The sequence below is a fragment of the Grampus griseus genome (assembly GCF_964374135.1).
Source record: "Grampus griseus genome assembly, chromosome: 3".
Taxonomy (NCBI): domain Eukaryota; kingdom Metazoa; phylum Chordata; class Mammalia; order Artiodactyla; family Delphinidae; genus Grampus; species Grampus griseus.
Window position 1 is genome coordinate 29,475,415 of NC_139019.1, and position 13,531 is coordinate 29,488,945.

Consider the following 13,531-nt stretch of genomic DNA (forward strand, 5'->3'; position numbering starts at 1 on the left):
CTTACTGGACTATAAACGTCTCTAGAGGACAGGGTCTTCTTTAGCTTTGCATAACCACTTACCCAGGTGGTTTTCAATCCTGGCTGTATATTCAAATCTCCTGACACCTGGCCTCACCCACGGAGATCCTGATCTAATTGGTTAGGGGAGATGGCCAGGCATAAGTCCTCTGAAGGCTCACCAGATGATAGTAATATGCCACCAAACTTGAGACCAATGCCAATGCTTTATATATCATAAGAACACAATCCATGTCTGTTAAATGAGTTGAATGTTAAAGTTGATCCCATGAGGTTTGAAGAGTATTTTATTTGTGTCTGTGACATCGTACAGAAGCTGCGACTAATCTAGAATAAATGTGCCTAAATATATTGCCTGGAAGTTGGTCCATTCTGGTTCACATCCAAAGGTGTAGGTCAACAGCTCTAGGATTGCTGGAGCTGACCATCTTGGGAGTGGCAGAAGGGTGCCTCAAAGCTGAGAAGCTGTGATACTTCTCTTGGAATTGGGGTTAAGCCTGAGGCAGGTGTAGAATAAGCTAGATCTTAAAAGTAACTGATTTGTGAAAGCCCTTAAAATTTTGGAATAAACAGGCCTCATGAGTTGGTGGTCCTTTTGTTATTCTGAGCCCTTGCACAGGTTTTAAAATCTGTACATCCTCCGTGGGATTCTTCATGTAATAGCCCTGAGACAAGCTAGCTTCCTTGTCTTGTCTCAGCCAAGATTCTGGTCTGGGTGAAAGTGGAAAGAGTATAAAGATGTGTTGGACCAGATAAAACCATGGGCACATTTGCTGCACAACTTCCACTTGGCTGTATAATTCCCCACTGTAGATCATGCTCTGTTTTAGAAACGTGCCCTGTGGAGGACAGAGCAGCAACTGCCTCACGTAGGAGGATGCTCAGTATTAATTAAGGATGATGGTAATAATAATCAGGGGGTTCCACTTGGCAAGTACATTCTCCTAGGCAAGTAAAAGACTATGATTTTCCTCTTACAGCTAGAGAAAAAAGTTATAATAATGCTTTTCAGTGTAAAATTTTGAAGGGGAAAGTTGTGGTTAATGAGAAAAATTTGGCAAATGATTTTAAATGCATCTTGTTATAAAAAATGCTATTGAAAAACTGTATTAAAATATCATGACCAGTTGAGTTTATCTAACTATTGCAGACAGTTCTGGGATTTCCTTGGGTACCTCTGGTTTAATGCAAGTCAAAAAAGTATTTAGTATTTCTTATCAGTAATAATGTTATAATTATACAATTCCCTTCCTCTGTGGTTCTTGTCTATTATTTTAACAACTAGAACTTGCTTCCCAGGAGAACCTTTCCAGTTAAAGACAGGAAATGTGCCTTTGAACTCAGGAATTAAAAAGTATGCTCCAATTTAACATTGTCTTAATTAATTTGCCTTCAGAAATTTGAAGTGACAGCTCTCTGTATAATAATAGAAACATCTGCCAAAATCTTACCAAAACTCTTTCTACCATGTTTTCTCCAAAAACGAAATCAGAACTGCAGCTTTTAAAAGAATACTTATCTTCATTTGGTTGACATCTAAGGAAAAGAAATAAGCATTTGCTATTTTAAATATAGTAGCAGTAAATATAGCCATTTTAAACCTTAGCACATGAAATAATCAGATGATTGAATAGATTTATGTAAAGCATAAAAACATCTGCTAACTTTTGTTTATCTGAAGTTAATAAGAAATAATGGAAAAATTGAGATAGGTACTTCCAGGCATGCTATTCAAAATATTTGACGGCTTTTACAGCACTGGCCAAGACCAGTCCAAACGGGCTGTGTGATCAACAGGGGAGCTGCCCAGCCCTTATCTTTTTGCTTTTCCAGCACTGACTCGTCTCCAGTCTCCAGTCTCCACTCTCCTTTTCCCCAACTGGCCAATGCTTTTAGCGATCCAAGATCTCAGGGCAAAAGCAAAGCCAATCTATCTTCTCAGTTATACTTGAGTGTGCAGTGGTTTAATTTGGTTTTTCCCTCCCAGAAACTTTTTTTTAGTGTTTTAAGTGTTTTGCATAATGAGAAACTCAAAGACATGCAGCCCTCTGTTTGTTGACAGATGGACTCCGGGATCCCTATTGCATCCCCAACGTGCACAGTAGGTAAGGGCTGAGGTACCTGCGTGGGCCCTAATCGCGAGTCCAGAATGTCCACGGCTAGTTGTAATCTTCTCTCAGATCAAACATGCCCTCATCACTGGTGATGCTAGGAAATATTAACTTTCACTTTGCATATTTCTACTGCTTTCTTTGTTGTCTATCCAACCTATGTTAATAAATAATAATGCCAGCAATAATTTAAAAGAGGGGAAAGAAAGAATGCCATGGAAAGGCTAATCTATTAGCCAATAATTAATGCCTAACTAAATAAAAATTTAGCTGTACCTATTTGAAACATACTTACCCAAGTCAACAAGACAATAGAGATGATCCAATATCAATATGATAATATTTTAAAATGTTTTTAAATTAGAGATGTTTTAAAAAACATTTTAAATTTGTATATTTATAAAATCTCCTTTCAAACAGAAATCTTGGCATTTTATCTGTACAATGTCAGAAACTTTTTTCCCGGAAATGGTTATAATGATAAAAGAAAGCAAGAATGAAAGAACACCACCTGTTTCCCCATCACTAACTTACCCTACTGATGTAGGACCTAAAAAATTCTGGTTAGTAGACAGCTGGACTGAAATTCTGGCACTTGGTAAATTTTCACTTAGCAAATAGGAGTTCTCCTCAGAAATCTGAAAGAAAAAAATCCATCAAAAAGTTCATTTAAACTGCCTTACTAGATATATAAATGTGTTGAAAACTTACTTTGTTCAAGTACTACCCTAAACATTTTATATACATTATTTCATACGCTCCTCAGAACAACTCTATACACTTTGTACTTCTAAACACATTTTACAGGTAAGTAAACTGACCTAACAAGCTTAAATAATGGGGGCAGGCCTGGGCAACAAGGAAAGGGGACTGATATTCGAGCCTGGGTCTGCCTGACACCAGACTGAGCGCGAACATTCAGAAATCCCACCTCCTTTTGTTACCTTTACCCCTTTAGCCAAGGGGAGTTAATTCTCATTTCTAGATTAGTAAATATCTTTCAGGACTATTTAATCCCTGGAAACACCCTAAGACCTTCACCATCATGGCCACCCAGTGTGAGAGAAAACTCCATCTCTTCCTCTAGAAACTTCCGACTGGTAACTAAGTCAGTTAGTTACTCCATCTGATGTGTATATACATATGCACCTTACCTGCATTAATGTATAAATGAAGGAGTGAGCAGTTTTTGATCTGGAAGGAGCCCCTATCTGTTATCTAATCTAGTGTCCTCAGTGTTTTGTGGACACATCCCTTCCTCCACCAGGGATTTTCAAAGATGTTGCAGGGACTTCCTATCTTTAAAGGTAAATGGGGTCTGTTTCCACTTTAATTTTATATCAATCAATAAAAATAATTTTGAGTATTTTTCCCTTTGTAACAGAATTTGAGAGCTGAGAAATATGTGTCAAGAGAGTATGTGCCGTTGGTTAGCAAAGATCAAAGTCCATGCTTAAGACTCAGTCACTCAGATGATTTATCTCAGCCAAAATGGTAGTTTTTAACTCTATGTTGGTTGAGATAGTTGTTATTAGGCATATATTATTTGAATTACATGCAATAAGTGACCAAAACTAATGACAGGATGAATGAAAATTGCTCTAATTTTGATATACAAGTTAATAAAGATCATAAAAATAAGTGTTCTATAAAATTCACCTACAGATAATTCTTACTAGATCTATAAATTATAACATTTTGTCAGAATTCTGACATAGCATCTTTTTTTTTTAAGTTTTGAATTTTATTTTATTTTCTTATACAGCAGGTTCATATTAATTATCCATTTGACATAACATCTTATATATAGTTTGTCTTTAGATCTTCAAAAATCATCATTCAATGGAGAAAATTCAATGATGGGCATATCCAATTAGGCTTTTCACTTATTAGGAATAAGTTCTATTTATGCCCTTAATAAGTTATTCAAGAAGAAATGCTTATAAACAATAGCCTGAAAATTTATCTTATGCTTTATTTTTATTTATTTTTGCGTTATGCGGGCCTCTCACTGTTGTGGCCTCTCCCATTGCGGAGCACAGGCTCCGGACGCGCAGGCTCAGCGGCCATGGCTCACAGGCCTAGCCGCTCCGCGGCATGTGGGATCCTCCCGGACCGGGGCACGAACCCGCATCCCCTGCACCGGCAGGCGGACTCTCAACCACTGCGCCACCAGGGAAGCCCCCTTTATTTTTATTGTGTTACAAATTTTATTTTAAATACATGCAATGCAGGATTTCAAAAAATCATGGCAAAAATAAATATTGATCAACTTTTGACATAATGTGCAATAAAAATTTTAATCTATAATTTATAGAACATGCCATTCCAAAATCAAAAGCAATGTAATAACATTTTAGAAATTAGTTAACACATAATACTTTTTCTTGCATACTTTAAAACAAATTAAACAACATGTATCACTCCTTAAATAGGTAAAGAATTTATGTAATATAGTGATGATTATATTTAAGTGAAAATGTTTAATAAAATACTGATTTGAAATTTAAAATATGTTATATCTAAAAGTCACATCATATATCATGCATAAATGATGAAATGATTTTTAAAATTCATAATGGGTCTCATTAAATCATGTCTTAACAAAGAAAAAGATTTGGAAATATAAAAATGATGGTAGGGCTTCCCTGGGAGCGCAGTGATTGAGAGTCCGCCTGCCGATGCAGGGGACATGGGTTCGTGCCCCGGTCCGGGAAGATCCCACATGCCGCGGAGCGGCTGGGCCCGTGATCCATGGCCGCTGAGCCTGCGCATCCGGAGCCTGTGCTCCGCAACAGGAGAGGCCACAACAGTGAGAGGCCCGCGTACCGCAAAAAAAAAAAAAATGATGGTAAATGCTGGCCAAGTTCAACTCCCTCACTTCACTGATAAAAAAGAGAAGGTTGGGTGCTTTGTCTAAGAATGCAAACACAGTTAGATAGCAGTAAAGGTAGGATTAGTACCAGTCGGATTATTTTCACTGAATTGATTAAATGATTGGTATTTTAACACTTGCATGTGTCAATGAAAACACAGTTAGATAGCAGTAAAGGTAGGATTAGTACCAATTGGATTATTTTCACTGAATTGATTAAATGATTGGTATTTTAACACTTGCATGTGTCACTGTCCTCATGTTCGGTCTGGGAAAAAAAACCAAAACCAGGTGATCAACCCTCAGTAGTTTAGCTGAAAGCAAATGACTGATGGAATAACTCTCAAATTCCACCCTGTTGATCCTGTGTTCCCTTCCTCTCAAGTGTCTGCTTCTGGAAGACACAGATAGAACTATAGCAACAGAATATCCCCAAGCCCATATCTGCATGGCCAGAGTAAAATGAATATCTCCTTAGAAAGGCCCACAGCAAGTGATTCAGTTGGAAGAGAGAATTTGTTTCTGTCTCCAGAGGCTTCCCAAGCCCTCCCAATTACACTGTGGAGGTAGTTCGTTACTCCTGTTTCCATGAAGATGGGTCTGGAAGGGAAGCCACACTAGCATGTCCACCAGTTGAAGATACAAAAAAAATCCCTTTCCTTTTTTTGACATCTGACTCCTGGCCCCTGCCACCGCATTGCTCCCTTATTCTCACATGGGATCAATGCACCAGGACAAGACCCTCAAAGGTCCCCACTACACAGGACTCAGCTTTACAGCTTAGGAGATAACGCAAGACTTGTTCCCGGGAGCAACCCTCCAGTTTAAGAAGACAAGTTTAATAAGGTTACTGAGGGCTTTTGGCTATCTTGTCCAGCTGTTTTTCCAGCCTGGTAGCTGCTTCAGCAACAGAACAAAGGTCAGGCAGCCCCTAATTCCGGATATGGGGACCCACAACAATCTACCAAAAGAAGGATGGGGAATTGAGGTCATTCCTACCATAGGAGGTTTTCTTACCTTATTTTTGTTTTTTTCTCTACTCTTGCAGGATTCCAGCACATCGTTTCCAAATGCTTTTCTTACTTTTATACACTTTTGAGCTTGAGGTGGCTGCAAGATAGCAGGTCTTAGAACATGTTCAGAATGTTTCACAGGACCTTAAAATAACAGAATGAAAGGGTCAATATATCTTCAGTGAAATACTTTTCCTCTCTAGTTTTTTACTAATTTAATGCTAATTTTCTAAAGTCATGATTAAATGAGGGGTTAATGTTAACTAATCAAAGTCAAAATAGCCAGTGAGCTGCCTGGTACTTTCTTCCTGCCTACTTTTAACCCAGTAACTATTCATTTTGATCATGGGACTTAGCTTACCAAATGCTTTCCTTCATGTTTTGTCACTCAACCACCATACCACCATACACACACACAGAGATTAAGATATGGATGGTAAAACAAAATTTCTGAGGTTCTTGTAATAAAGAGAAGCTACATACCTTGTTCTGCACTGTTCATATCAACATTCCTTTGCACAAAAGTTGATGTCATAAAAACATTGTTTTTCTTCACTGTAAAAAACATGTTTACAAAAATTTTTAAACCTATAGTCAGTTTCTACTGTTTTAACGGTCTTGCACTGAACTCACCAGTAGATGTCGCTGTTGGCACTAACAGAGTAATAGGCGGTGCTCATGAGAGCACTGATTCTGCTTAAAAAGTGTGATGGCAAGGTGAGTTTCGCTACAGTCTTTTTACTCAGAAAAATAAGTGAAAATTAGGTCGTAAGTGAAATAGGGAGTTTTCTTTAGAATCATGAAATTGAATACTGAGAGAAATTCTACAGATTATAAACTCTGAATTGGTAGTGAACCATCTGTGTGCATTAATATATATTTCTTATAGAATGTTATAAAACTGTTAGCAAATTCTGCCCCTTCCCCACTCTTTAATGATACTCGAAGAGAGAAGTAAAGATGACCATTATTCTAGGCCATTTTTCTGTGAAGTGAATTGATGGGATAAGACTGTGGTCTTGGCTGCAAGAACAGAATTGTAGGCATACCAAAGAGATATTGCTGATTGGGATCCAGACCACTGCAATAAAATGAGTATCACAATAAAGTGAGTCATACAAGTTCTTTGGTTTCCCAGTGCATATAAAAGTTACATTTACACTATACTGTAGTCTGTTAAGTGTGCAATAGCAATATATGTATCTTAATTTAAAAATACTTTATTGCTATGAAAAACAATATACCTATCTTAATTTAAAAATACTTTATTGCTAAAAAAGTGCTAACCATCATGTGAGCCTTCAGAGAGTCATAATCTTTTGGCTGGTGGAGGGTCTTGCCTCAGTGTCTATGGCTGCTGACTGATCAGGCTGGTGGTGGCTGAAGGCTGGGGTGACCGTGGCAATGTCTTAACATAAGACAACAATGAAGTTTGCAGCATCAGTTGACTTTTCCTTTCACGAATGATTTCTCTGTAGCATGCAATGCTGTTTGATAACATTTTACTCACAGAACTTCTTTCAAAATTGGAGTCAGTCCCCTCAAACCCCCAATTAAGTCTATTCTAAATCCTTTATTGTCATTTCAACAACCTTTGCAGCATCTTCACCAGGACTAGATGAGCAGGAAACCACTTTCTTTGCTCATCCATGAGAAGCAACTCCTCATCTGTTCAAGTTTTATCATCAGATTGCAGCAATTCAGCTACATCTTCAGGCTCCACGTCTAATTCTAGTTCTCTTGCTATTTCCAGCACATCTGTACTTATTTCCTCCACTGAAGTCTGGAACCCCTCAAAGTCATCCATGAGGGTTGGAATCAGCTTCTTCCAAACTCCTGTGAATGTTGATATTTTGACCTCTTCCCATGAATTACAAATGTTCTTAATGGCAGCTAGAATGGTGAATCCTTTCCAGAAGGTTTGCAAATGCCTTTGTCCAGATCCATCAGAGGAATCACTACCTATGGCAGCTATAGCCTTACAAAATGTACTTCTTAAATAATAAGACTTGAATGTCAAAATGACTCCTTGATCCATGGTGTGAAAAGTGGATGTTGTGTTAGCAGGCATGAATGACATTAATCTTGTTTTACATCTCCGTTAGAGCTCTTGAGTGACCAGATATATTGTCACTGAACAGTAATATTTTAAAAGGAATCTTTTTCTGAGCAGTAGGTCACAACAGTGGGCTTAAAATATTCAGCAAACCATGTTGTAAAGAGGTGTGCCATCATCCAGGCTTTGTTGTCCCATTTATAGGACACAGGCAGAGTAGATTCATCATAATTCTTAAGGGCCTTAAATTTTCAGAATGCTAAATAAGCACTGGCTTCTATTTAAAGTCTCCAGCTGCATTAGTCCCTAACAAGAGAGTCAGCCTGTGCTTTGAAACTTTGAGGCCAGGCCTTGACTTCTCCTCTCTAGCTATGAAAAGTCCTAGATGGCACCTTCTTCCAGTATAAGGCTGTTTCGTCTACACTGAAAATCTGTTGTTTAGCATAGCCACCTTCATTAATGATATGGGCTAGATCTTCTGGATAACTTGCTGCAGCTTCTGCATCAGCACTTGCTGCTTCACCTTGCACACTTATGTTATGGAGATGGCTTCTTTCCTACAACCTCATGAACCAACATCTGCTAGCTTCAGACTTTTGTTCTGCAGCTTCCTCAACTCTCTCAGCCTTTACAGAACTGAAAAGAGTCAGGGCCTTGTTCTTGATTAAGCTTTGGCTTGAAGGAATATTGTGGCTGGTTTGATCTTCTCTCCAGACCACTAGAACTTTCTCCATATCAGCAATAAGTCTGTTTCACTTTCTTATCATTCATGTGTTCACTGGAGTAGCACTTTCAATTTCCTTCAGGAACTTTTCCTTCACAGTCACATATTTGCTAACCGTTTGGTGCAAGAGGCCTAGTTTTTGGCCTATCTTGGCTTTAGACATGCCTTTCTCACTAAACTTAATCATTTCTAACTTTTGATTTAAAGTGAGTGACATGTGACTCTTCCTTTCACTCAAACACTTAGAGGCCACTATAAGGTTATTAACTGGCCTAATTTCAATATTGCTGTATCTCAGGGAATAGGGAGGCCTGAGAAGAGGGAGAGGGATGGGGGAGCAGGCTGGTTGGTGGAGCAGTCAACATGCACATTTATTAAGTTGGCCATCATGACTTATATGGTCGTGGTTTAAGTGCCCCCCCAGTAGTAACATCTAAGATCACTGATCACAGATCACCATAACAGGTATAATAATAATGAAAATGTTTGAAATATTGTGAGAATTACCAAAATATGACACAGAGACACAAGGCAAGCAAATGCTGTTGGAAAAGTGGCACCCATAGACTTCCTTGAGGTATGGTTGCCACAAACTTTCAATTTGTAAAAAATGCAATATCTGTGAAGTTCAATAAAACGAGGTATGTCTGTACTACACATCTCAGAGATCACCTTTTGGTTGCAAATCGCAGAAATAGCAACCTTTGAGTGTTGGATTAAAGGAGATGAGAAAAGAATAAGGATTGCTTCTTCGAAGTATTATAAATGTTGGGGTAGAATAGCTTCTCTAATTCAAAGTTCAATTACATGGTTTTTATGATCTTTATTATTAAAAAGTAACACTGAATGGGCCATTTAAAATTGTACTATTTGTCTCCATTCCAACAGCGCCAAGATTCTGCACAACATAAAATGGGATGTGCTTGGTAATATCAGTGTTTTTTTTTATTCATTCTTTTTGTATGTGTGTCTGATTTTTAGAAAATGAATTGAAGCAGTCTTCCAGATAATTTAAAGCCATCCCTTTACTTTATGCACAAATACAATAAAACAAATCCTCTGGGATTAAGACCCCTATTCCTCTTAATGTCTGTAACTTGTCAGGCACATATAGCTGGAGCTTATTGAACTAGAACCTGTCTCTTCTTTATGTGAAAGGTGTCTGACCATATTGTTGCTCAGTCACGCTTGGAATTGTTAATAAGAATATAAATTCATTAGTTTGAAAACTCTGTGGTTCCTGGGTAGAATCCGCTAAAAGGAAGTGAATAGTTGGTATTTTCTGTTTCTTGTGGTAAGCTTAACTCGGAAAAGGCAGTTGGTTGTTCAGTAGAAACAAAAATATACAAGACTACAAATCATAATCTTGATGTAGAGCATGTTTCAACCATTTCAAATATTTTATTATGATAAAATAGTTTTACTTAGCAAAGTATTACAAATTTCAAATAAAAAGAGGTAATGTTTTAATTAGTGAAAAATTCAAAAGGAATCATATTCTAAACTTTAGAATATAAATTTAAAGCATAAACTTTGAGAATCTACACATAGTTATATATTTTGAGTACTGCATATATTATAAACTGTACAGATGGACAATAATAAGGAAAATAAAGCAAGTTACTATATTTTATAGGGCTACCTTACATAAAATAATACTGTCATAAACATGAAATCCTAAAAAACATCATCAAGCTTAAACTTTCTACCAAAAATAAACAGATATACTGTCTAGATTTGTGGGGCTGGAATTCAGAAGGTAGTCTTCCATGCATACTTTGCTAAGGCCCCTATTTTATTTGCCACTAAAATGTCAGAGTTTTATAGTAGCTGAAAAAGAAAGCTCGTCATGAATAAGAATGGATTTGGAAAAGTCAGAGTGTCAGGCTTGAGGTTCTAAGAAGTTCTTTATTACCTGGCCCAGAAGGGGGGAAGGTCGGGAGATCCGTGAAGGATGACGATCTTAGTCGCTTCTGGGACAAGGTTGATGCTAAAAGCAGATTGCAAACTGGAGTCAATAAGGAAGTGGGTTTTGTTTTTCTTTTGATTTGGATTTTTGCTGTTTTGGAAAATTTTCTTTATCACCAGATTAGAAAAATCTTTGTATTTTTATCGATTAAAAATAAAGAGTGCCTCTGGTGAGAATTATTCAGTAAATATTTACATGATCATCGTGTGTTAGACACTCTATCAGGTGTGAAGATGACCTCAAGGAACTCTCAGTGGAGGAGACAGACATATACATAAATAGCTGTATGACGCAGCAGAGGGTAGTGTGATCTATCATAAAAGAAGTCACCAGAGTGCTTTGAGTGTAGGAGAGAGGCAAACTAAGTTAATGGTTTATTCAAAACACAGCATATGATAAAGTTCTTAGAATAAAGTGTTTTTTTTAAAGCAGACATCTGTTTATTTAAGTAGATGTTTACTTAGGAGGAAATAGCAGTTTCTCCTAATTGTAAAGCTAATACATGCTTAATGCAGAAACTTTGTGAACACAGCAAAATACAAAGGTCGGAGTGGGGGGGTGGAGTGGGCTGGGAGTGGGGGGTGGGGGGGATGGACAAGGGAACCAAATCACTTGTAATCCCATTACCTAAGATAACACTGTGGTTTATATCCTTTCAGTCTTTTTTCCAATGTTGATTAATTGAATTTTTAAATAATAACTCACTGTGCAATTCATTTATAAACTGCTATCTTCATACAACAATATATTATAAACACTATCAATGGGTAGATTTTTAAACAGTATGTGTTTGAAAAGTCCCTTAGTAGTGTCACACTCAGAGTAAACATAACAGTGAACAGTCAAGGCTATACCTACCTCCTTGGGACTGAGAATCTGTAGTATGCAAAGTAAAAGACGAAGACCGGACACGCTTTCTTGAAGAATCATTACACTCTGTAAGAAATTCAATGTGAAGGGTAAAACTGGTTGCAATAACAAATTAGCCTCAATCCATGATATGAGAGGAGAAACAGAATTTCCTTTTCTCTAGATATATCATCGTTTGACAATGTGTTAATTCCTGAAGCAGAGTGTTAGATATTGGGGTTAATAACTTGGTGATTATAAACCGATAGGCATATCATCCTACTATGAAACAATTAGAAACAAGTGGCCTTGGCAAGAAGTTGCGTACAAATTCTGAGATTGTATAGAGAATGCTTTTGGAAGGTTGAAGTACAGGCAGTGGAGAATCATGGGATTTTAGCGTTGTTAACATCAGTGTTCTCAAAGACCTACATGTCATCTTTCAAAACAAGAGCCAGTCTACTTGCATGCTTAAAAACAAGAAAAACCATTCGATTTTACATTGTCTGTGCCACATGCCAAAATGCTCGTGCCTACTTATCTCTTTGTATAAAGATTGCTTTTGAAATACAGGATACAAATCATTACCATGTTCTGCTGCTTCATACAGGGTATCTTCTGCAGGTCTCTGGAAGGAAACAAAGCTACCAGTGAGAGCTGAGTGTTTGCTGTTTTCAAATCAGACTTTCACCCTGTCACTTTATAAGAGAATTCTCAGAAGCCAGGTCTATTCAGCTAGGCTAGGAAAAGCTGCTCACCTTTACTCACTAGGAGTTGAGTTTTTCTTTAGTTAGTTTTGTGGGTAGTAGGGTAAATTACCTCCATAAGTAAGAATGAATAACAAGAAAATACTAGTTAGGCTAAAGTGAGAATGCTACTAATGCTATCATTTGTCTTTCAAAGCAAGTGATTTTAGTATGATGCTGAAAAAGCAAATAGAGTCCTCAAGATTTCTTTTGAATCATATATTGCAGTTTAGAACTTATTTTATATCCAGTTTTAAGCTAGGTCAGTGGTGGGGAATACATGATGAGCCTTAGCCCTCCTAATCTCCTTCAGCCCCTCCCCTTTCCCAGTCACTCCAAAAAATAAAAACCCAGATAATTTGGTAAAAATGGCATGTTATCCATAGTTTCAAGATAAGGCCTCTGGCTTCCCATTTCAGCCAAATTGCTGTCAGTAAATCCCTATGATGTAAATATGCTGGAGTTACTACTCCTCTAAGTGAAGAACAGAGGATAAATTTATGCAGCAGTGGTATCATTTAATATAGTTAGCTTCTCGAAATACAATCTTGTCAAAATAAAAATCAAAGAGGGACTTCCCTGGTGGTGCAGTGGTTAAGAATCCACCTGCCAATGCAGGGGACACGGGTTCAATCCCTGCTCCGAGAAGATCCCACATGCTGCGGAGCAACTAAGCCCGTGCACCATAACTACTGAGCCTGCGCTCTAGACCCTGTGAGCCACAACTACTGAGCCAACGCGCTGCAACTACTGAAACCCACATGCCGAGAGCCGGCACTCCTCAACAAGAGAAGCCACCGCAGAGAAGCCTGCGCACTGCAACGAAGAGTAGGCCCTGCTCACCGCAACTAAAGAAAGCCCGCGCACAGCAAAGAAGACCCAACGCAGCCAAAATAAATAAATACCTCAAAAAAAAAATCAAAGAAAAGTGACTTGATCTTACCTTAAAAGTTTGTTTTCTCTTTTCAAAAACAAATATTGGTTGAGCAATGACAGATTTTTCTGTAAAAGTAAAAGAACATGCAAGAAATCAAACAATACTCTGACATTTCTAACACCAACTACAAATATTTGAAGATTTTTTGGGTTTGTATTTTTCCCTGCCTTTGGGTAAAATCCAAACTGTTTTACATGAATGCTGTAAATCGCATATTTACAAATGATTTTA

At 37.7% G+C, this 13,531-nt stretch overlaps 1 protein-coding gene across 5 annotated transcripts in view; it reads right to left on the minus strand.

Moving 5' to 3' along the window:
* RANBP3L (RAN binding protein 3 like) overlaps positions 1-13,531 on the minus strand; it is a gene marked incomplete at its 5' end in the record, with an annotated part of 47,102 nt that overhangs the window by 11,266 nt on the left and 22,305 nt on the right. The window contains 8 exons of one of the 5 annotated variants that reach the window (XM_082651038.1): positions 1,472-1,556; positions 2,666-2,769; positions 6,024-6,163; positions 6,503-6,574; positions 10,715-10,789; positions 11,627-11,644; positions 12,206-12,245; positions 13,307-13,365. In XM_082651038.1, the coding sequence (XP_082507164.1) occupies positions 1,472-1,556; positions 2,666-2,769; positions 6,024-6,163; positions 6,503-6,574; positions 10,715-10,789; positions 11,627-11,644; positions 12,206-12,245; positions 13,307-13,365 (593 nt within the window). Of the gene's footprint in view, positions 1-1,471; positions 1,557-2,665; positions 2,770-6,023; positions 6,164-6,502; positions 6,575-10,714; positions 10,790-11,626; positions 11,705-12,205; positions 12,246-13,306; positions 13,366-13,531 lie in introns of all 5 variants that reach the window. The other 4 variants (XM_082651036.1, XM_082651040.1, XM_082651037.1 and 1 more) reach the window with 4 other exon arrangements.